This window comes from Callithrix jacchus, chromosome 10, assembly GCF_049354715.1.
Source record: "Callithrix jacchus isolate 240 chromosome 10, calJac240_pri, whole genome shotgun sequence".
In the NCBI taxonomy this organism is placed as follows: Eukaryota; Metazoa; Chordata; class Mammalia; order Primates; family Cebidae; genus Callithrix; species Callithrix jacchus.
The window spans coordinates 71,249,429-71,274,188 of NC_133511.1; the positions used below are offsets into that span (position 1 = coordinate 71,249,429).

Sequence of the window (24,760 nt, forward strand, 5' to 3'; positions counted from 1 at the left end):
ATCCAATCAGCGTAATGTCATTAATGTGATGGATCAGTGTGATATGTGATAGAAGGAATAGATGATCAAGGGCCAGGCATGGTGGGTCATGCCTGTAATCCCAGCACTTTGGGAAGCCGAGGCAGGCAGATCATGAGGTCAGGAGTTCAAGACAAGCCTGGCCAACATAGTAAAACCCTGTCTTTACTAAAAATTTAAAATTAGGGCAATCAGAAATACAAAAAACAATTTAAGACTAGGCAGCTATGAAGTTAAGAAGAAAGATTTTTTTCCCATTTATAGACACTTATTTTAAAACTTTCTATAAGTAAAATCTGTGATTCTTCATTTAGTTATTCTATTTCTTAAAACAAAGTGAGAATAAGAATTTTGAAAATAAACTATTACATATTCTTAAAAATCATTTATTTCAATCATGATGAGAAGGAATAAAAAATTAATAGACACTATAATGAGGCCAGGAATTGCCTCTTCACACCTGTAATCCTAGCACTTTGGAAGGTGAAGTGGGCAGATCGCTTGAGCCCAGGGGTTCAAGACCAGACTGGGCAACATAATGAAACCCTGTCTCTACCAAAAATACAAAAATTACCAGGGCATGGTGGTGTGCACCTGTAGTCCCTGCTACTTGGGAGGCTGAGATGGGAGGATGAACCCTGGAGGTGGAGGTTGCAGTGAGCTGAGATTGTGCCATTACACTCAGCTTGGGTAACAGAGACAGACCCTGTCTCAAAAACAAAACAAGAAAAAGACACCATAATGGATTACCACTTATGTATTAGAAATAAGTGAAATTATTAAAAGTATTCAGTGGCTTAATATTTTGAAAACCACATCAGTTAATTTTCATTATAATTATTTTTTACAAATAATAAACTGAATCCCACATAATTCAGTTTGTTTGATAAAAACTAATATGTAGCAACACTAGAATTATAATTATAATAAAATCCTAAATATGTGTGCATATTATATATAGAAGGCAGAAATGAAGCCATTTTGACAGGGGTATATGAGATCTGAAAAATGAGATTCAGTAAATCCAATCCTAGTTTCCTGGAAGGCACAACCTGTTCCATGGGACATTAACAGAGCTTATGTTTTTCAGTAATTTGTAGAACAAATGTTTATTAGGTTGAAATACTTAGATAGATGCTTTATACTTCAAGAATTTATTTCTTCACAATGATCCAAAGTATTAGATGAAGTTTGTTTGTTTTATTTTGCTTTTAATTGACAAATAATAAATGTACATATTTATGTGGTACAGTGTGAAGTTCTGATACATGTATACATTATATAATAATCAAACCCAAGTAATTAGCATTCCATCATCTCAAATATGTCATTTTTTTGTGATGAGAATTTTCAAAATTTTCTCTTCTAGCTACTTCAAAATATATGCAATATGTTCTTGTTAACTCTACTTATCCTATTATACAATAGAACATTAGAACTTATTTAGAGTGAAGTTTTTAATACAAAAATTATTTTAAGAAAATAAGCTCAGACTGGGCATGTTGACTCAGGCCTCTAATCTCAGCACTTTGGGAGGCTGACGTGGGTGGATCACCTGAAGTCAGGAGTTTGAGACCACCTGACCAACAAGGTGAAACCCTGTCTCTACTAAAAGTACAAAATTAGCTAGGTGTGGTGGCAGGTGCCTGTAATCCAAGCCACTTGGGAGGCTGAGGCAGGAGAACTGCTTGAACCTGGGAGGCAGAGGTTGCAGTGAGCTGAGATTGTGCCTTTGCACTCCAGCCTGGGAAACAAGAGTGAAACTCCATCAAAAAAAAGAAGAAGAAAGAAAAAAAAGAAGCACAGCCATTTAAGTATGTTATTTGCAGTTACACTGCTGATGGAGAGACAGGAGTCAAACTCAGATACTGTAGTTACAAAACCTCAACACTTAGAGTATACTTTTTATGATATGTTTTCTTTAACTCTTTGACGAATAAAAGTGTAAACTGGCACAGGGCTAAGGACTCATTCTTTGGTAAGCAACTACTACAAGATCATAGTACAAAGAAAGGCTGTTGAAAAGCTTTTCTTTGTGTTCTTAGCCAGTGTCAGAGGCAATTGGGTGGTAAATATTTAGCAGAAGTAATACCTAAATAGTGGTCTCATTTTATGAAGTATAGATCAGTTTCCCTTGGGAGTATGGAAAATGATGAAAAAAAATTGCTATCAAATGTCAATAAAATATTGGGGAGAATATGACACAAAGCAATTACTACATTTTACTGAATAAAATTTTTAAAAGGGAGAAGGGAGACAACAAAATAAAGATGGTTAATATGGTGCAAACAAGTTCAGGTGTATGAGATGCACCTGGGTAAGAGGTGCTGTACAGAAGCGGCTGAGTGTGTAAGACAGTTCAAGAGCTTGGTGAGCACAGAGTCATGGGTAATTCACATGTCATAGGACTGAAATATGGAAATACAGGATAAGAAAAATGACAGTTAGAAAACTTATAGATGAGAAATCCATTGCTTGTGACATTGAAGAATGAGACAGTGCAAGCCTCATAGTCTAGGAAAACTCCAACACGATTAGGACAAATAGTCATGAAGAGGGGCACGATCAAAGGACCAGAAGAAATAGAGCGAGAACCATCCTGGAAATCACTATACTTAACTGCATCCTGGAAAGCACTATAGTTATCTGTATTCCGTAACCCTATAACCCAGTAGCCATTTTTAGGTTGATAATTTTCAGGTCTTAGAACATTCCATTTTGCATTGCATTTCAAGCTACCACATACCCCCAGGATCCAACCCCTTTTATTGGACACGTCTACCTCCCAGTAATGTTTCCCTGATGTGATACTTAGGGAGCCCAGGACACCATAAAAATACTTGACTTTCACAAGTGGTTGATGTATCGGAACCTGATATCTCACTTGTCTCTCATCTTCAGAAATGACAGTACATGAAGGGTGACTTGGAACCAGTGTCACATGAGCTGTAGAAAAATTAACGGGTCAGGCAAGGGATATAATGTAACTTTGTTACATTATATGAGAGAAATCTTAATAAAGACTTGAAAGAAAACTGGAAGGAAGCTTGTTCAGAAGTTATAAGGAGGGGTAGGTTATGTGTGTGTTGGAAGAAGAAATATAAATCGTAAAACATGAGACCTAATAGAGAACATAAAATTCTTAAAAGATAAAGATAATAATAATGATTAGGCACTGGGTGGCTTATAATAATGTGATTTTTCCTTACCCCAGTAGCGTTGGACTTCTGTCAGCTCTGAAATGATAAAAATGCATAATATTGAAAACAAGTAAAAGGAGTCAGCACTGAACTTCATTTTCTCTCCAGATTAGGGAAAGAGTAGGCATGCCTTTTGGTAGGGCAGTAAACTGGTGAATGACAGGGTGAACAGCCACCTAGCCATTTCTCATTAAATATAATCCCATCAGCAGCAGATAATATCCGTCTTCCCCGTCCCCTTTATCCATATTTGGAAACCACACTCTCTTCTCCATTTAGCACCCTGACAGGACTTGCATTCCTCAACCCCGCAGTTGATCCAGCTCTCCTCACCTTTAAATGCTTGTAGCATTCCTTTCAGATCAGGAGCTCGAAATACTCTCCTTTTTTCATTAAGAAACGTTTTTGGCTTCTGCAAAGTCACTTTCTCAATCCTAAAAATTAAACAAAAAAAGTATGCCTTCCCTTCCAAATCTCTGACCTTGTGTCCCTGGAACACCCCTGACTTCCTATCATTTCAGCCCATTGATGCACTTGAACTCTCTTCTTGGGGATCCTGAGAAAAGAGAGTGCAAACTCTTGACCCTGGAGCCAAACAAAATGTTCTCATTTGCCTTCCCACTTACTTTCTGTGAGAAAGTAGGAAGATTTTAACCTCTCAAGAATTACACTTTCTTTCTTCCAAAATGAAACAATTAACCTTTCCATGTCTACCTTCTTAAACTCGTAGGAAATTAAAAAGGGGGTGGGGGTGGGGATTTTAAAACAAAACAAAACTTTGGTGCCTTACAAAAGAAACTCTAACATTCAGTGTGTGGAAACATCATCACTATGTACATTAGTTCCCAGGGAGAGGGCTAGAAAGTGAAGTTGCAGAACCTGGATCCTGGGGGTTTGACACGTATCAAGAGAGGAATCCTGTTTGGAGAGGCCTAAGCCCTTCAAAGCTATTTCCAGTAGGGAGGTACTCAGATAACATCTGAGGTTTCCGATTTCTGGGAAAAATCACAAACACTTGGCAAATGAGATGTTATGTGTGAACCAAACTAATACTGAACTGAATTTTATGTGGCTGGAAAGAACTTGATACCACCAGGTAGGTGTACAATTTTAGACAGAAGAATAACATCTTTTTATACTCTTCTAAATAATGCAACTGAGGTGGATCAATTCCTTGTACCATGACCACATATTATCCAGAATGTTATTTTGAAATATTATTCCAGAAATAAACATCCAATTTTGGAAATCTAAATAGAAGTAAAGAAGGACCTGGTTTTTTTCCAGGAGGAAAATAAAAATATGAGGGAATTGTCCCAATAGACAATTATGGGTATATGGCAGAAAAAGAAGACATGGCTCTTTCAAAATAAATCAAGTATCTATTAAATACAGAAAAAGAGCTGGATGTAGGTAATAAAATGGCGATGATGCAGGGGTCTGATACTGCAACACCTTATCCATAATACCACTGCTGACTCATACAGAGTCTCCACCAACCAAATTTTCTACCATAGAATCTGGTCTATTTTTAAAATTTTTAAATTTAATTTGATTTGATTTTTCCAAGACAGAGTCTCACTTTGTCACCCAGACTGGAATGCTGTGGCGCATTCTTAGCTCACTGCAACTTCTGCCTCCCGGATTCAAGCAATTCTCATGCCTCAGCCTCCCTAGTAGCTGGGATTACAGGCATGTGCCACCATGCCCCCCCTAATTTTTGTATTTTTTTGTAGAGATGGGATTTTGCCAGGTTGGCCAAGCTGGTCTTGAACTCCTGACTTCAGGTGATCTGCCTGCTTCGGCCTCCCAAAATGCTGGGATTATAGGCTTCAGCCACCACGCCTGGCCAAATTTGGTCCATTCTTAATAGTTACAGAACGTTTGGCTGGGCAAGGTGGCTCACACTTGTAATCCCAGCACTTTGGGAAGCTAAGCAGGGTGGATTACGAGGTCAAGAGATAGAGACCAGCTTGGCCAACATGGTGAAACCCCATCTCTACTAAAACACAAAAAATTAGCCAGGTGTGATGGCATACACCTGTAGTCCCAGCTATTTGGGAGGCTGAGGCAGGTGAATCGCTTGATTCCAGGAGGCGGAGCTTGCAGTGAGCTGAGATGGCGCCACTGCGCTCCACCCTGGTGACAGAACGAGACTCTGTCTCAAAAAAAAAAAACCTAACAAAAACAACAAACGAACAATAGTTATCAAACATTCAAATACTGATTTATGACCAGAAATTTCAGAAATGTATGATAAAAAAAAAACTAAATTTTTCTGCCTCGGGAGATGTTTTATTCTAATTGAACCCATTTGAATGGCTATAAATCTCTCCTCACTTCAGAAAAAGATCATCTCTGTCCTCCCACACATACCTTTTTATGACGTCATCCACACCCTAGGAAGAAGAGAGAAAACATAAATTAAGAAAGAATAGTCTCTCCTCACTTATGAAGCTTCATTACATTTCTCCCAGTCCCTAATGTACTGAGAATGGAGATGGTGCCAGTATGAAAGACAAAAAAGCAAAGACTTAAGGCAATTATCCCAGAAGACTTGTGCAAGGTCTTCAAGTTTTTTTAAAAGTAGAAACAGCTTTCATCCTTGTGGAAAAGGCATCTGGTGTCTGCAGATGGGACATGTTTAGAAGGAAAAGAAGAGACTGACAATTTGTCTCCAAACGTATATGGCTCTCTATGAAATGATTTAAATAGTTGGTGCTTCTTTGATTTATTAAACAGATATACGGCCTAGGCAACATAGCATGACCCCACCTCTACAAAAAATAAAACAAATTAGCCAGGCATAGTGGCATGAGCCTCTAGTTCCAGCTGCTTCGGAAGCTGAGGTGAGAGAATTGCTTGAGCCCAGAAGTTTGATCAAAGCTGCATTGAGCTAGGATCATACTACTGCACGTCGCCCTGGGTGACAGAATAAGACCCCATCTCTAAAACAAACAAAACAAAACAAAAACACACACAAAAATAAACAACAAAACATATAAATAAACTTCTTCTCCAGGCCACTTTTTGAAAAATCAAAGATGAATGAATAATATTGCTCAAGAAGTTAATGTGGCTTTTGCTGAGGGTATAAGCAAGCAGGTGTGTGAAACAAGTACAGGTATTTCTTTTTTCTTTTCCTTTTTTTTTTGACGGAGTCTCACTGTGTTGCCCAGGCTGGAGTACAGTGGCACAATCTCAGCTGACTGCAACCTCTGCCTCCCGGGTTCAAGCCATTCTCTTGCCTCAGCCTCCCAAGTAGCTGGGATTACAGGTGCCCACCACAATGCCCAGCTAATTTTTATATTTGTAGTAGAAGCAGGTTTTCACCATGCTGGTCAGGCTGGTCTTGAACTCCTGACTTTAAATGATCCACCCATCTTGGCCTCCCAAAGTGCTGGGATTACAGGCATGAGCCACCACGCTTGGCTTAAGTTTTTCTTAAGGTTGCTCTCTTTTCATTTTAGACATGAACTGACTTCATTCACTTCTTGACACACATATGTGCAGTTGATTTCCAATTCTCTAATTTTACTCAGATGTGTCACTTAAATACAGTTCAATACTTTCAGTAGTGAAGGAGCAACAAGGACCAACAACTAAGAATTTTTACTATGTAACACCAACCATACTGTCTTCTTTCTTATACCACATTGTCCATAATATTACTAATATCTACTCAGTTATTGCCCTAAAAACTACATTTACTCTGAACTCTAGTCTCTACCAGGACAATTCAGTCTGCATTCTCAATGGGTTGAGGTTGTCTGTTCCTCTTTATCACCACAAATACTGTTTTATTTGTTTGAGCAGATATGTACCGATGCAATGTCTTTGGTCTCCTTTATGCCAGACGTAATTTTTCCACATAGATTTTTTTTCAAGAACAAGGCCAATAGCTGGATCTACACACACAATCAAATAGTTTTTTTTTTGTATGAGGACTTTTATGTTGTACCTAACATAAACCAAAGAAAACTGGATTAAGTGGTGAAAAGGATTTTGGAAAGGTTAATTACAACTTCAGTCATAGCAGAAGTTTGAAGCTCAAACCTTGTCATCAAGATCTGGTCTATGGGCCAGGAGCAGTGACTCATGTCTGTGATCCCAGCACTTTGGGAGGCTAAGGCGAGCAAATCACTTGAGGTCAGGAGTTCAAGACCAGCCTGTTCAATCTGGTGAAACCCTGTCTCTTCCAAAAATATGCATGCCTATAATCCCAGCTACTCCGGAGGCTGAGGCACAAGAATTGTTTGAACCCAGGAGGTGGAGGTTTCAGTGAGCCAAGATCATGCCACTGCACTTCAGCCTGGACAACAGAGCGAGACTCCATCTGAAAACAAAAAACAAAAATGTGATCAAAGTTCTTCTCCAAATTCTACTTATTCCTCTACATTGAGTTTATTCTCTGTACATGAAGGAAATGTAAATCTCCTGATATAAGTCCCAGCAGAAAAGAGAACCTCTCTTCTAAGTTTTAACATAAAACACTTTTAGGCTTGCATGGCATCTGTCTGTGTTGGATAAGATGCCCACCTTAAAAGCATTTAAATATCATGAGTCAAATGAAAATGGAAGCACAACATACCGGAACTTATGGGCTGTAGCCTAAGCAAGTCTAAGAAGGAATTTTATAGCAATAAATGCCCACATGTGTAAAAACCCAAGAGTTCATTTGTCCGCTGCTCAGATAGAACCAATGTGTCAAGACAAGAAAATTGCAATAGAAAAAGAGTTTAATTCACACAGAGCCCATTGAATGGGAGACTGGAGTTTCACTATTACTCAAATCAGCCTCCTTGAAATTTGGAGGCTAAGGTGTTTCAAGGATAGTTTGACAGGCTGAGGACCAGAGAATGGGCAGTGCTGATTGGCCAAGGGTATCATCATAGGGGTGTGGAAAATGCTCTTTGTGTTCCCTGACTCTACTTTCGGGTAAGGATATGAGGCCTGTTGGTGGGTCCAGCTGGAGCCATTCATCATCAGAAATGCGAAAACCTGAAATTACATCTCAAAAAGCTAAATGTAGGTTCTATAATAGTGATGCTATCTATAGGAGTAACTGAGGAGGCTGCAAATCTTGTGACCTCTGAAATAATGAGTGGTCTGAATTGTCTCCTTTCATCCTCCTAACTTGGTGGTCTTTCATTAGCCTTACAAAGTGGTTTAGTTTGGGGGAAGGGCTAATATCATTTAAACTATAAACTAAATTTCTCCTCAAGTTAACTGCCTAAGGGCAGTTTGGAGGCTATAAAGGGAATACGGGTTTGTTAGATCACATCTCCTTCACTGTCATAATTTCCTCATTTTTATAGTTTTTGCAAAAGTGGTTTTACATGAAAAAAAAAAAATCCACAATAAATAACCTAACACTACACTTCAGGGACCTAGATGAAGAAGAAGCTAAGGCCATGTTACGCAAAGGAAGGAAATAATAAAAATCAAGCAGACAGATGAAATAGACTAAAAAAACCAATGAAGAGATCAATAAAACTAAGATTTGTTTTTTGAAAAGATAAATAAAATCAACAAACCTTTAGCTAGACTAAAAATAAAAGGAAGAAGATTCAAATAAATAAAACCAGAAATGAAAGAGAAGACATTACAACTGATACGCATAAGAGACTACTATTGGTAGTCTAAACTATGTATATATCTAATATATTGGTATAAAATTTTATATATCAATTTATATAAAATTTTATATATATAAAATTTTCATATATAAAAATATGTATATTTATAAAACTGTATATATAATATATATATACACATTTTTATATATAATATATTTTTATATATAATTTATATATATAATATATGTTATATATTTTTTATATATAATATATTTTAATATATTATAAATACATTTAAAATATATAAAAATTTATATAAATTGATACATGAAATTTTATACCATGTATAAAATATATATATTATATATACAGTTTTTTATATGTAATATATTTTATATATTTTTATATATAATATATTTTATATATAAATATATATTTTATATATATAATTTTTATATATAAAAATTTATATAAATTGATATATGAAATTTTATACCAATATATTAGATGACATGGAAGAAAGAGAGAGATTCCTAGACACGTTAAACCTACCAAGGCTATATCCCAAAGAAACAGAAAATGTGAGCTGACCACCAATTAGTAAGAAAAATGGATCAGTAATGAAAAGTAATTCATCAGGTAAAAGCCCAGGACGTGATATGGCTTCATGGCTGAATTCTACCAAACATTTAAAGAAAAACAAACCAAAATCGTTCTAAAACTCTTCTAAGAAATTGACAAAGAGGGAATATTTGTACTACTTTTATGAATCCAGGATGACAAATTTACACAAGAATACTAAAGAAAAAATAAATGTCAGTCAATATACCTGAAGAACATAGATGAAAAGTAAACAACAAAATACTAGTAACTCAGGTTGAACATCACATTAAAAGAATCATTCACTATGATAAAGTGAGATCTGTTTCTGGAGCACGGGATGGTTCAATTAACAGGATAATGGACAAAAACCATGTGATCATCTCAATTCATGCAGAAACAGTATTTGACAATGTTAAATATATTTTTATGATTAAAAAAAACTCTCAGAAAATTGGCTATACAAGGGAATTAACACAACATAATGAAGGCCATATATGACAAACCCACAGCTAACATCATACTAACATCATAGCCTCATAACATAACATAAAACAAAACATCAAAATGCACTTAAAAGAGGGTAAGAGCATTTCTTCTAAGCTCTGGAAAAACATAAAAATGCCCATACTTACTACTCCTATTTGACTAAGTACTGGAAGTTCTTGCCAGAGCAAACACACATGTGACAGAAATAAAACACATCCAAATTGGAAAAGGAGTTAAATTGCCACGGTTTGCACTTAATGTGATTTCACCATAGAAATCTTTAAGACTACAAAAAAAACCTCTTAGAACTAATAAGTTCACAGAGTGGCAGGATGTAAAATAAAGAATTTGTATACACTAACATTTTTTTTCATGAGAAATCAAGAAAAATACCCCATATATAATAGGCATAAAGTAAAATAGGAATAAATTTAACCCAGGAATTGAAAGATCTGTACATTGAACACTATAAAATATTGATGAAAGAAATTTTAAAAGACATGGATAAAATGAAAAAAACATTGTGTTCATGGGTTGAAATATATATATATATATTTGTATAAAATCACGTTGTCATCAAAGAGATACGATTTGATTTCTTTCTTTTTTTCTATTTGGATGTCTTTTATTTCTTTTGCTTACATAATTTCTTTGACTAGGACTTACAATACCATGTTGAATAGGAGTGGTAGAGTGCACATCCTTGTCTTGATCTATTTCTCAAGGGGAATGTTTCCAGGTTTTGCCCATTCAGTATGATTTTAGCTATGAATTTGTCATAGATGGCTCTTATTATTTTGAGGTATGTTCCTTTGATGCCTGGTCTGTTTAGGACTTTTATTATGAAGGGATGTTGGATTTTATTGAGAGCATTTCTGCACCTATTGAAATAATAATATGGCTTTTGCTTTCAATTCTATTTATGTTGTGGATCACACTTACTGATTTGTGTATGTCAGACCAGCCTTGCATGCCAGGAAAAGGTCTATTTAACTTTTGCTGCACTGTTTGATTGAGTTTGCTAGTATTTTGTGAAGGACTATTTCATTTATGTTCATCAGAATATTGGCTTGAGATGTTTCTCTTTCACTGTGCTTCTGCTGTGTTTTGGTATTGGATTGATGCTGGCTCCATAGAAGTAGTTAGAGAGGAGACCCTACTCTTCTATTTATTGAAATACTTTCAGTAATATTGGTAATATATTTTTTTAAATATGTGGTAGAATTCAGTTGTGAATCCATTTGGTCCATGGCTTTTTTTGGTTCATAGGTTTGTTATTACTGATTCAATTTTGGAAATTTATATTGGTTTGTTCGGAGTTCAATTTCCTCCTGATTCAGTCTTGGAAAATTTTGTGTTTCTGGGAGTTTATCCATTTTCCTTAGATTTTCTAACTTGTTTTCACAGGATTGTCAGTAATAGTCTCTGAGTATCTTTTTTGCAGGCTAAGATGTAATGTCATCTTTGTCATTTCTGATTGCACTTACATGAATATTATTTTTTCTTTATTAATCTAGCTAGAAGTCTATCGATCTTGTTTATTCTTTTAAAGAACCAACTGTTAACTTCATTAACCTTTCGTATGGGTTTTTGTGTCTCAATTTCATTCAGTTCTTCTCCAATTTCAGTTATTTATTTTCTGCAGCTAGCTTAGAGGAATAGTTTTTTCTTTTCTTTCTCATTCTTCTAGGTGGAAAGTTAGATTATTAATTTGAAATCTTCCTAACGTTTTAATGAAGGCGCTTCATGCTATAAAGTTTCCTCTTCATTGTTTTAGCTGTATGCCAGAGATTTTTATAAGTTTTATTCTTATTTCTATTGTTTTCAAATATTATATTTGATTCCTGCCTTAGTTTTAATGTTCACTCAGGAGTTATTAAGGAGCAAGTTGTTTAACTTCTATGTATTTGTGTAGTTTTGAGAGGTCTTCGTGATATTGATTTCTATTTTTTATTGCACTGTGGTTCGTGAGTATACTTGGTTATGATTTCAGTTTTTTTTAATATATTGAGACTTCCTTTATGACCAAATATGTGGTTGATCATAGAATATGTTCTGGTCCAGAAAAATGTATTTCCTGTGGTTGTTTGGTGAAGTAGTCTACAGATGTCAATTAGATCCAATCGGTCAATCATCATGTTTAAGTCCAGAGTTTTTTGTTAGTTTTCTGCCTTGATGATCTGTCTAATGCTTTCAGTTAAATGTTATGTCTCCCACTATTATTATGAGGTCATCTAAGTTGTTTCTCAGGTCAGGAAGAGCTTGTTTTGTGAATCTGGGTGCTCTCACCTATGGTGCATATATATTTAAGATGATTAAGTCTTCTTGTTGAATTATACCCTTTATCATGTTTTCTCTTTTTTGTTCTTAATTGCCATTGGTTTAAAGTGTGTTTTATCAATATAAGAATAGCTACTCCTGCTCCTTTTTGTTTTCTATTTCCAGTAAGTCTTTCTCCAATCCCTTACTTTGAGCCTGTGGGTGTCATTACATGTGAAAGGGGTCTCTTGAAGACAGCAGACAGTTGAGTCTTGTCTTTTTATTCCTTTTGCCACTTTATGTCTTTTAAGTAGGGCATTGAGCTCATTTACATTCTGGGTAAGTATTGATATGTGACATTATGCTGTTAGTTGGCTACTAGGTAGACTTGATTGTGTAGTTGTTTTATATTGTCTGTATGGTATGTGCTTTAGTGGGTTCTGTGGTATCAGTTGTTGTTCTTTCTATTCCATGTTCAGCACTCCCTTTAGGACCTCTTATAAGCCTGCTCTAAGGCTGCTGTAATGATGAATTGTAATATGGTTGTAGTCTAGTTGTAATATCCTTAAATGTACATGTTACCCAAAGTAATCTATAGATTCCATGCAATTCTTATTAAAATTCTGACATTTCTTACAAAAATAGATAAAACAACCCTCAAGTTTGTGTGCGGCCAGAAAAGACCTTAAATCACCAGAAAAATCCTGAACAAAAAGAACAATGCTGGAAGCAACATACTACCTGACTTCAAAATATATACAAAGCTACAGTTATCCAAACTGTATAGTGCTAGTATTAGAAACAGACACATAGACCGATGGAACAGTATAGTAAGCTAGAAAAAAAATCATGCCTTTAGGGTCAACTAGTTTTTGACAGTGGTATCAACACTCATTGAGGAAAGAACCGTCTCTTTAATACATTGTGTTGGAACAACTGGATAGCCATATGCAGGAGACTAAATTTATATTCTATCTCCCACTTTGAGATGATTTTTATATCATCTCAAAGTGGCTTAAATACTTAAATATAAGCCTTGAAACAGTAAAACTACTAGAAGAAGACATAGGGGAAAAGCTGCAAACATTATTCAGGCCAATGATTGTTTTAGCTATAAACCCAAAAATCCAGGCAACAAAACTGAAAATAGACAAAAGGGATTACATCATACTGAAATTTTCTGCACTGAAAGGAAATAATCAACAAAATGAAAAGGTAGCCTGTGGGTCAGAGGAAAATATTTGCAAACCATATATTTGATGAAAAGCTTCATTGATAAGTGCATGACACTAGAATATAGCGAACAGGAACCTATTAAACATCACTAGAGCTCATTGATCATCTCTACTATGCCAAATGTTTGTACTGCTCTGGATAAATTAATAAAAATTGGATTATCTCTTGTTACTTCTACCTTCAATTATTCCTGTAACTTCAGCAATTAATTCAAAAAAGCAATCCTGCAGGGAATGTTGTTAATGTTAGAAAGAGCACAGTAACACGGGAAAGGAAATAGCCTTCACTTTTCCTTAATCTCAATGCTCAGGCTTCTTTTCACTTCTTACCTGTAAAAGCTCCATCACTGACCCCTGCAGGCGACGCTCCAGATCTGAGATGAGCACTCTAATGGACTGGGTCTGCAGCACCATGTCACTTTCAGACTGTACAAGTCTTTTCAGAATGTTTTTCTCCTCCTTCTCCAGGTTTTGCAGCTCTTTGCTCTCCTCACAGTCCAGGATGTCTCTCAGTTGCTTAAACTCTGCCATGATGTTGGTTTTGTCATTTCGTATTTGAATCTTCAGAGATGAGAAGGGAGAAAGAGGCACTTAGTTTACCAGGTAGAGGCTGATAGCCAGAAAAATAACTGTTTCTTTTGGGGAGTTCTCACAAGGAGGGGACATAGAAGCAGGAGAGTAGGTCTTAGGAAAGTTGATTTTTCCTAATTGTTTTTCCTTCATGACATTTTAAAACAATGATCTTGAATGGATATATTGAGGTTCATCCTGAGTCAAAACGGGTTACCTGGATGTAGCTTTGCTTTCACACAGCTATCCAGGACACTCATGCCTGCCTATATTACTTCTCAGCTCAAACTCAAACTCCCTGCCAAAAGTTGAACACTGAGGACAGAGCCACGAGCCACTGCCAAATGTCTTCCCCAAGTAGAGTCACGGACTCAAAAAGTAGCACAGAAATGGAATGCAGGATTCACTAGCCATCTTCACCAGAGAGAACCTTCATGTAAATAGCTCCCTACAGATATCTGTGTTCATTGTGACAAATTCACTCCCTAGCCACCACAGTGCATCAGGGAAAGGATAAAGAGGATGAATCAGATGACTTCTGGACTTAACAAGTGTCAGGGAATAAAGAGGAAGAAAGCTCTTTCCCGTGGTCCTGCCCAGATTTCTGGCTAACTCCCTCAGGAACCATGTCATGTTACCTTCCAGGAAGCCTGCTCTTCTCTGACATCAGCTTCCAACTTTTCAGCATCCTGCTGCTTCTGCCTCATCATCTCCAGAGCTACCTGGAGCTTTTCCTGTGAGAAAGGAATCGCAACATAGTTAAGCTATGAGCTTTCCCAGCACCTGGATAGGGTATAAACATGAAAGAAATCAGGTTGATCTCAGAAGAAACAAATTTAAAAAAACGGTGAGAAAGGCAATGAGAATCCATGACTTGGAAGAAAACTTACATTGGTGAATATGCTCCCTACATCTCAGGTAATAGACCTCCCATCTTGTCACCATGAGTAAACTGATTCTTTTTGTCCTAGAAGAAAAAACTGATCCTGCAGCGAGGGAAGAACTTACATCTCATCCCACTCCAGCTACTCTCCTGCTGAAAGGGGTAATAAGAGCTTTTCTTGAACACCAACTCTCTACACATCTAACCCAAGGTACAAAATATTTATTCCTAGCCAGAAATATATACTCTTGGATTATTCTCTTGTAATTGGGTGGAATGCAAAAAAAAAAAAAAAAATGTCCTTCAAGCCTCAGCAGTTAAGCATAGGATGAAAAAAAATAATTCCAGGCCTCAGGCCTATGATGACAAGGCAATTAAAGTCAAATGCAAAGTGAAAATTTTCCACCAGATCCATTTTCTGCTCTCTCCTCCCTCCATCCCAGTCTCTTACTTGGTATTTCTCTGCAACCTCCTCCACGAGGAATGTGTGGTGACCACGGTGTTCTTGAGACCGCTCACAAAGCCAGCAAATGACATTTCCATCCTGCTGACAGAAGAGTAGAAGTTTCTCTCCATGGCGTGCACAGTGATCAACCTTCTGCCCCTCCTCTGGGCTCAGCATGAACTCTTTGAGCCTCTCCACTATGTTGGCCAAATGCCGATTAGGCCGCAAGTTCTCAGACGGGTAACTCATCCGGCACAAAGGGCAGCTTCTCTCTCCTTGGTGTAGCGTAGACTCTTTGTGGTTTGCAGTGATGCATGCTTGGCAGAAGCTGTGGCCACAGTCTAGGCTCAGAGGTTCTGTCAGGAGTTCCAGGCAGATGGGGCAGGTTACCTCCTCCTTTATATTCACCAGGATTCTGGAAGCCATAGTAGCTGCTCCACTGCTCTTGCCTGTCCTGGCTGCTGAGGTTCCTCTTGCTCACAGATCCCTGAATGATTGGGAAGGTTAAAATGTGACTAAGTAAGAAATAGACTAAATAGAAAGGATATTGATTGTGTACAATTAGAAAATGGGCAAAATGAAAATATTTAAGGACAAAAAAAAAGAGAGAAATAAGAAATGGTGTTTGGTTACCTAGTAATAAAGGCTCTTAATAATTGCCTTAAATGCTTTACTCTCAGTTCATGTCATATGACAAATTCTGCTCTTATCTGTGCATTGGTTATCATTTTTCTTTACTTTCAATGAATAGAAAACAAACTGAGGTCTTTTCTACCAAGATCTTTGTGTGACCCATAATCTCTCCTGGCTTTTCTTTTCCATGCCAAAACACATCCTCAATATTAAAATCACCAAAGCACCTATGCCTCAGGACATTCACATTTGCTCTTCTCTCAGCATAAAATGTTTCCCGGATGTTAGTATGATTTTATTAAATTCTCTCCTTACATGATATATGATCAAAAATACCTGCTCTGACCACCTTATGTGCAGTATAACAAATATCACTAGTCACCATGCATTTGAAATGATTGCCCTTATTATCAGCACTGAGTGAATGATGGTGTTTCCTCAAATGTATAAATAGGCATAAGAAGTGATTTACAAAAATTATTTATCTTCAATATGGTGACCTGCGATGACCCCGTATTCAGGGTCCTCTTTCAGTGGCCTTTTTGCTACACTATTGGTTAATCAATGACAAATGAAGATAACGGCCTCATTTTCTACCACAAAACCAGATACGTTTCTTTTAGGTCTCTGAGAACTGTTCCCATGAGCTTTCACAAGATAATGAGTCCTTTGGAGCACTAGGCTTATCTAACCTACAGCATTTCACACATATCTAGCCAGTCTCATTTCTTAAAAAACTCAGATGATGGAGATAATGCCTGCTGTACTACCCTAGGGATCTCGCTGAGAACTCACCAGAGGAAGCTGTGCCACATGGTTCTCCTGCCCTGCATCCCCCAGCTGAACTACATGAGCGTGGCTAGTTTAGGGCTGTTATCTCCCATAAGTGAAATGGCAAACCAGATTAGAAACTGCTGCTGGTGTTCAGTCAGGGAAGTATCACAGAGTGTGGCTCAGAGTTGTTGACTGACAGACCTGGTTTCAGTAAGGAACCTGTGGCCTCAGTCTATGTTCCACGGCTGTAAGGAATTCTAGGTAAATAGAGCTGTAAGGCTAAAAACAAGGAAAGAGAAGACCCTAATAGATACTGATGTGTTGCTGCCTGTCAAAGTTTCACGGTAAAAGAAAGATCTCCACTATGAGACAGCTGATGAGTCTCTCCCTTGCTCTGAAAAAGGAAGGGAAATGTTATAAAGGCTGTATGGAGATAAATTCAGACCGGTAAAAACTGTCCACTTCTCCCATAATCTACGAAGGCCATAAAGAACAAGGCTGAATGAAAGTGGGGTGGAGGCGCAATCCATCCGATGGTATGGATACTGAAAATGGGCCAAGGGCTGATAGTGTTATGCTGCAGTGGCTTTGGCCTGTATCAGGCTCTGATAAATGGCAAGATCAGAGGTTCGCATCACACGATAATGTCTAGCCTTGTTTATGACTCAAGTTGTAATCCAAACCTGAAAGTGAGGACTCCATTTATCTTTTATTCCATTAAAAATTGCACCAGCACTGAGATGCATAAGAGCCTATGGGAGGGGGGGAATGGAGATAGCCATCTGTCACGAGGCTGTAAAATTTATGTTTAATGTGAGATTACAAGGAGCCAGTGTGAAAATAACTGATGCCATAAGAGACACAGAAAGAGGTATGTGCGGAGGAGCCAGAGTTTCCACACATGGGGCTAGCCCCACCACTACCTAAGCAGTGACCCAAAGGCTGCACAGCAGTCAGGGAGGTTGAGACAGGAACACAATTATTATCTGCCTGGTGTCTCTCAGGTTAGCTGCCTACCATAGATATCAGGTGATTGTACCTTACACGTGAGCCTTCTCCTGACATCTGGGATCATGAGAATGCAAACTCAACATGTCCTAGAGGTGACAGCTAACGACAAGCAACAAAAACATTACAAGACAATAACCTCTTTTTGTAAAATCCAAACAATATGCATATAGACAAAATTTTCTTCTCCTGTAACTGGGGTAAAACTGTTCCCCTAAAAATAATATAGCTGCAAATTACTGATGTTATATGGAAAGGCATCACTTTTCACACATAGGTGGGAAAAATAAAATTGTACTGAGATTCATTTGTTAAGCAATATCATCTAGTAGTGTTATAGAAAATATTAAGAAATTATTTTAGGCAGATAGAGAGGAAAAGGGGTCCTTGGGAAGTTTTTGTTTTAAGGCAGCTCCAGAAACATTTCTTGTCTACTAGGAAAGCCCCGGCTCTTAGAGCCAGGCCAGCAAGATTTAAGACACAAATGTGGGGCATTAGAAACTGGGTCCATCCAAACATGGTGATTCCTATTGTCTTCTCCCTTGCCCATACATGTGCCTGGCAACATGACCGCCCCCACGTATCCCCACGTGTGTAAAACATCGTGGCGCTCCACATTTTCATATTGAAAGGCTACGGTGGGAGGGCCAGTTTTTCGTGGGCCATGTGAATAACATACCTGGTCACTCCCTGAGCCCTATGCAAATCAGACGCCACCTCCTCTAGCCTTCTCATATAAACAGCCGTTTTGCACATGAGGTTTTCACTTTGTTCAAATCCCCCTCCCTCTGTCTCTGTACGGTGGAGCTGTTTTCTTCTGCCTTCCTTCTTTCTTGCTGATTAAACTGTTCATTCCTTAAAACCACTCTACATGTGTCCATGTCATTAACCCAACCAGTCAAGACCAAGAACCCTAGTGTTCCTCCAGTCATGAGAGCTTTATCATTTTGGTGCATGGGCCAGGAATCCAAGGTACAGCCTTCATTGGAGTGGTAAGTATGGAAGCAAACTTAAAATCTGTTCTATTAGTCTAAGGCACTCTTGGCCTCTATATTAAAATGAAACCAAATAAATCAATGGGCATCTGTCAGCCTGGTACATACGCTTAGCTTTGGCTGCCATACTAAAAACTCAGATGTGAGGCTTGCTGAGGGGAATATGGAGAACCCCCCACTACCCATGGGTACTGGAAATGTTGGCCATTTTGAACTAGCTTCTTTTCATGTGGGGACCTCACCATCAAGCAAGGCTGGGAAAAGTTCTGAGGTAACTGAGAATTTCTGGCCAGGGCACACCCTGGCATGATTCAAAGGCCCCTGGACCACACGCGGCTTCTGACGGCCCACTCCAAGTGTTGGCAGAGAATCCTCAACTATTCTGTTGCAAAACTCTTCTTCCCTCTCTATCTGCAACCTTTTGCTCTTTCTGTGTGTGAGACATGCAGGGATTTTTACAGCCTAGGAAAGTAATCCTGGTAGGCAAGATCAGGAAAATGCCTCTAGGAACAGAGTTTTCCCCTTTCTCCTATGGTGAGGTTACTTACTAAGACAAGGCTGGCAACCACATAGTATTTCTAAGCCAACAGTGTCACTTAGTGGAAATAAAAATCCTCTACATGAGGCACACCTTTTTCCTCTTTTTCTACCATAACACAGGAACTTCCTTTTACACTGTTAGAAATCAGGCTGTAGGCCTCTTCTGGAAACGGGAAGTTTCTGCATTTAACAGATCGGAGTAAGATGTCTTCTGCAGCCAGATTTTAGTCCCGATATTGTCCCATCAGTAGGAAAACGGCTATTCGTTTCTATGTTCTTTTAAGGCACCTATTCTGTCTCAGATTAAGATAGTACTCAATTAGTAAGGGAATTTTAAGTTTGGAAGTTAAGTAGAACTTTTTTTTAAGGGTAAGTGCTTTAGCATGGACTGTAATAGGAAGCAGTCTAGCACGTTGACTCTGTTAAAGGATCCTTGCCCAAAGGCGACAGTCTCTCCAGAGATCTGTTTTTTAGGGAGCCAGGCAACTTACACAGGTTCTAGCAAGTCAAAGGGAAATCACACAACTAAGCAAACTAAGGCTGCATGGATAAGCATGGTTAGCCCCACCACTTAGTTCATCTGGTTCCATGGCTTGGAGGACCACACCTATAACCATGGAGGGCACATCTAACATAGTGCTGGGATCCGGAAACCTGGGAGGGGAAGCATTCGAAGGATGCTCCCTGTCCTCTCCTCCACTCTGGGTCATACGGAAAGGGAGGAGACTACGAGGATGCTTTTATTCTTGTTTCTTTTTCTAAATGGGTAATCAGTTATCTTCAGCTTGCCCCCTTCTGGAGTGCACTCTGAAACACTGGAACTTCCTTAACCTCAGAACGTTAAACAATGCAACTCATTTTCTTTTCACAAGGGTGTGGCATTTTTACCAAACCTTTTCAAGTATTGTAAAATCAAGGAAGCTTTTTTAGAAATCATATCTAGCAGGCCCAGGGAAAATAGTTCCTCCAAATTAAAAAATTCATTTTCAGGAAAACCGTCTGAAAATCCATCTTACTTGGGGCCTCTTCGAGTTCCTTTCCCGTCGCAGGGCTTTAGGCAAGTAAAGCAAGATATAGGCGATTTTCTGACGACCCTGATGGGTACTGAGAAGCTTCCAAAATTTAACTCAGGAATTTGACCTCTCATGGAGGAATGTTACGCTGCTCCTAAGCCAAACCCTAACTAGAGCTGAAACAGGCAGCTCTAAAAAAAGAAAAGAATTTTGGAGATAAGCAACATGTCTCATAGTAGGCCAGAAGGGAAAGGAGGGAATAGGGAAGGCAAATCAAGAGGGGAAACACCATTGACAACAGGAAGAAATACAATATCTCTTGACAACCCTAATTGGAACTCCTTTGTATGGTGTATTTCCTTCTTTCACCGTTTAAAATGGCCTTTTAAATAATGTTATTCCAAACTTGGAAAAGTTAGTTTTCCAACTTTAAAATGCTTGGCTTAGAGTTGAGCTCAGGGGAAGGAACCCAGAGCCTGATATGCCGGCAAAAGGGTAAACATTTCTTACCAGTCAGGTCTTTGACTTCTCTCTCCCAGTGCAAACCAGTAAAAGGGGTAATAAGAATTGTTGTTTATATTCTCTGTAAAGTTACAATTAATGAAAAAGAATTTCTAAGATCGGTCCTAAGCTGTAGGCCATTGATGTGCTTTGCATGTCTTTCTGTATGGTTCTGTCAAAGAAGAGGTATCTTAGGATAGGATCAGGCCCAGGCCCTCATAAGCCTGTTGTTCGAGCCAGCCCAACAAAATGGTCAGTAACAAACTTGGCTATAGGCCTCCATCTTGTTTCATGTCCTCAGGAATGTGACCTGAAACCACATGGCAACACTTTGTTTTAGTCTCCACCGGTTTACAATGATGGCTGTCTTCTTGTGCTAAGTCAGTTCCTGGGTGAAGGCCACAAAATCAGATAAGCCAGTTTTTCAGTCTTCAGCTTACACCCTTCTGGAATGGTGCCAGCTGATCCATCAAGGGCAGAGTTTACAAAATATCTTTAGCAATGATCTTGAGAGCAGATCAGGAAGGGTCGAAATCTTGTAGCCTCCAGCTGCATGACTCATAAGCCATGGTGTCTAATCTCATGGCTAGTTTCTTGGTCTGGTCCCCAGGCAAGAAGGAAGTATATCTTAAGAAGGGGCTGTTATCATATCTGTTTTAGAGTATAAACTGTAAACCAGGCTTCTCCCAAAGTTGGTTCAGCCTATACTCAAGGGATGGGCAAGGACAGCTTGAGGGCTGGAAAGAAAATGGAGTTGTTTGGATTGGATCTCTTCCACTGTCTCAGTCACAATTTTGCAATGACAGTTTCAAAAGCTGTCCATCACTCCTTTGAAAATACCTTGTTCATCTGTGGTTCATTCACAACCTAACTAAGGTTTGTTGCTTTCACCTGTGAGGTTATTTTCTACAACGTTCAAAAGCCAAAAATCTTAACTGCTTGGCATGGCTGAAGTCAAGTAACAAGAGATTTAAAAGGATTTTCTTAAAGAGCTCTCAGCCTAATTATAAGTGGATATTCAAGTTACAGGTATATTTAAAAGGCCTTTTTCTCTTCTTGGATCTTGTTTTTCTGGAAAAAGTTTCTTTTTCTTCTCAGTTGACTGAATTATTTTTCTCCTGAATTATAGGTATATTTAAAAGGCCTTTTTCTCTTCTTGGATCTTGTTTTTCTGGAAAAAGGTTCTTTTTCTTCTCAGTTGACTGAATTATTTTTCTCCTGAATTATAGGTATATTTAAAAGGCCTTTTTCTCTTCTTGGATCTTGTTTTTCTGGAAAAAGGTTCTTCTTCTTGTCAGTTGACTGAATTATTTTTCTCCTTTTTTTTGGTCTTACCATGCTTAATGCATGCATGAGAGGCCCTAAAATAACTCCTGGTAGCATGGGACTGCTTGGGAAAAAACAGAGACGGCACCACAGACACCGTTTTGGGAAAAAAAAAATCTCTGTCTTCCTCATGAACCCCCCCAAATTTAACAGCAGATAGGCTCTCAAAATCAAAGGCTGTGTTCTGTTAGGCATTGTGTTATCTACCATTTTAAGTTTTGGGGGTATCAAATTACTTCACATTATGAGAGAGCCTTGGTGTGCAACAACTAGGTAGGAAATACACTGCAAGGGATGTCTAACAGTAGTTATAAGTCGGAGAAGCATACTCTCGGCCACCTAAAAAATATGGAAACATCCCCACCCCCCACTAAGAAATAAGACTCCCATAGTGGGGTGGGCTAATTACAAAATAAGCCAATTGGCTTTGTGTTGCCTTGTAATGAAACACACAGTAAAAGCAGAACACCGTCTTCTCCCATAGTATCTGCCTCCTTTCGGGACCCAAAATCCAGTATAATGTGGCACTCTTAATTTTAGGGACCTGACTTTGCCTTCAGCTGTGCCTGCTTTTTAGGCCCTAAATATGCATGCTACCTGGTCCTAGTCCTCCAAGGGCTCTATCCTAAAGCCAGTAATCCAATTAAAAAACTGGCAAATAAAAAAATCATACAAGTGCTGAATCTTCTGTCTGTATTCCTATATATGTGTTGTTTACAATGTCTATAAAAAGAGCTCTAATTAATTGGCTTAAGGAAAATTAAGCACATACATCAAATTTTGTTTGGTTCATGTAATTTTAAGAAATAAAAATTGTCTTAAGGATTATTGGTAAAATGCAAGTGCTGTCAAAATGCAAACAGGTGGTCTAAATCATACAACTTAGATACTAGGTTTGCTAAATGTTCCAAGGTTATGTACTGCCGGCTTTATAAATAGTCCTAGGACACATGGAGCTAGATGCTGAAAAGTCAGACTTTATCTGTGCTTCCGTCTGGGTCCTAGGAACCACATCTGGTACCTAATTAAAATTGCTTACAAACCAGGTTTCTTAACGAAAAATAAAAGTTGCTAAAAGTTAACAGTGCAACATGTATTTGAGATCACTAAACAGTTTTATGTGCAAGGCATATAAAAACAGTAAAATATATTTTTTAGTGAAAGATTGGAAGAAAGCATAGAAATGTAAATTTTGCCCTGGGATGAGGGATGTCAAATTTGATAAGATAGAGCTAGAAATTTAAGCAAGTTATAGAAAGATTGTAAAAAATAATCTTGCAAAAAAATGCGTAAGCATTAACTAAACTCAAAATAGCATTATATGGTCTTTTCATAAATTGAGGACCGAAATAAAAGCACAGCAGGGAGTTCTGAAGAGACTAATTTGCCTGTTAGTAAAAGGGTTATAAAAGGTTTGTAAAGATTTCACCTCATGCTCAAATTGGTTAAGATTAGATGAAACGAACTATAGGATTTCATTTAAACAAATTGGGGCTAACTTTAATAAATCAATGCAAGGGTAAAATTTGGCTTTAAACAGGATTATCATGTCATAGTGTAGGTTAATGAAAGGCTTTTGCCTTTTGAGTCATTTGGAAAAAAATTAATTTATATCAATTTTATAACATCAAGTGTTTTAAACCTGTAACATTTAACAGATGTACCAAAATCAAACTTCAAGCTTCAAAATTGTCTTTTCTAATGCCTGGCTTTTTGGATGGTTCAGAGGGCCCCTGAAACATTCATAATGGAAGTAAACAGGATTACTTAATAGAGAGTCAGCCCGGAAAAATAACCAGCCTTCCAGGAAACAAAGTCTTTCACTTTAAAGCTCTCCCTTCTTTCAAAGCTGCCCGCAGCACTGTTCCCATTAGTCAACCCTGGCAGCAGAAAGTCTGTGAACTGTCTTTTCCCCACCCCAGAACAGCTTTTAGGTAAGTTAAACTCACCAAAGCAAATTCAGTTTTGTCTGAAAGACTTCCTACTTTTGCCCTCCACAAACCACTCAATACACCTTCAGACACCAGTACAGAAGTGGTGATTCCGGGGAGAAGAGTGAAGGCAGGCCAGGGAAGAAAGATATGGTTAGGATTCACTCACCAATCCAGGGGCCTGATCTGCTCAAAGTAGTCTTTCTAAGAGGAGCTGCAGGAAATTCTTGCTCACATCCTGGGCAGAAAAGTGAAAGACAAAATATTGGGCCAATGGCATTTCGCCACGTAATGCCTGGTGAATCCCACCCTCTGAATGAGTCAGCCTGCTGTGTAGTTGTGCCATTCACAGGAGGAGCCATGGAAAATAGAGGCATCCCCACTCTATGTCCCTTTTCTCTTGAGTCTCAGGATCTTATTATCACTCCACTTCTTTTTGACATAGTCTCAGATTAACCCAACCAAATATTAAAAATTAGAAAATGTGCCCTTTACTGAAATTCTTCCAATGTGCTCCTCTTGTTCCTGATCTCACGTCTGGGTTCTGCTTCTGGGTGATAGATATGCCACAAAGAGAAGGAAGAGCAAGGTTAATGATTTTTAGAGAATTGCAGTAGGTTTCTGGTCTGGACGTAAAAACCTCATAGGACCTATGAACAGAAAAGGAGCTACAGATAAGACAGATGTCATATTATGAAGGCCCCCAAACCCAGAGAGGGGACAGAATGCTAGAAATTTATCTGGAGAGCCATGAAGAAATA

General features: G+C 38.2%; 1 protein-coding gene across 3 annotated transcripts; it reads right to left on the reverse strand.

Moving 5' to 3' along the window:
* Positions 1-1,198: 1,198 nt before the first annotated feature.
* On the reverse strand, positions 1,199-24,205 carry LOC100385852 (tripartite motif-containing protein 5). Of its 3 annotated transcripts, none has more exons than XM_054241990.2 (8): positions 24,169-24,205; positions 15,285-15,765; positions 14,589-14,684; positions 13,711-13,941; positions 5,595-5,617; positions 3,552-3,652; positions 3,228-3,254; positions 1,199-1,762 (listed from the first exon to the last, which is right to left on the reverse strand). In XM_054241990.2, exons 2-8 carry the CDS (start codon positions 15,702-15,704, stop codon positions 1,641-1,643), a joined length of 1,020 nt encoding a protein of 339 aa, XP_054097965.1. In that variant the 5' UTR covers positions 15,705-15,765; positions 24,169-24,205; the 3' UTR covers positions 1,199-1,640. The 3 variants fall into 3 exon arrangements, with proteins under 3 accessions (XP_054097965.1, XP_009005820.1, XP_054097963.1); XM_009007572.5 differs by having other exon boundaries at positions 1,199-2,964; XM_054241988.2 differs by having other exon boundaries at positions 1,199-2,964; positions 24,018-24,205.
* Between the last annotated feature and the right edge of the window lie 555 nt (positions 24,206-24,760).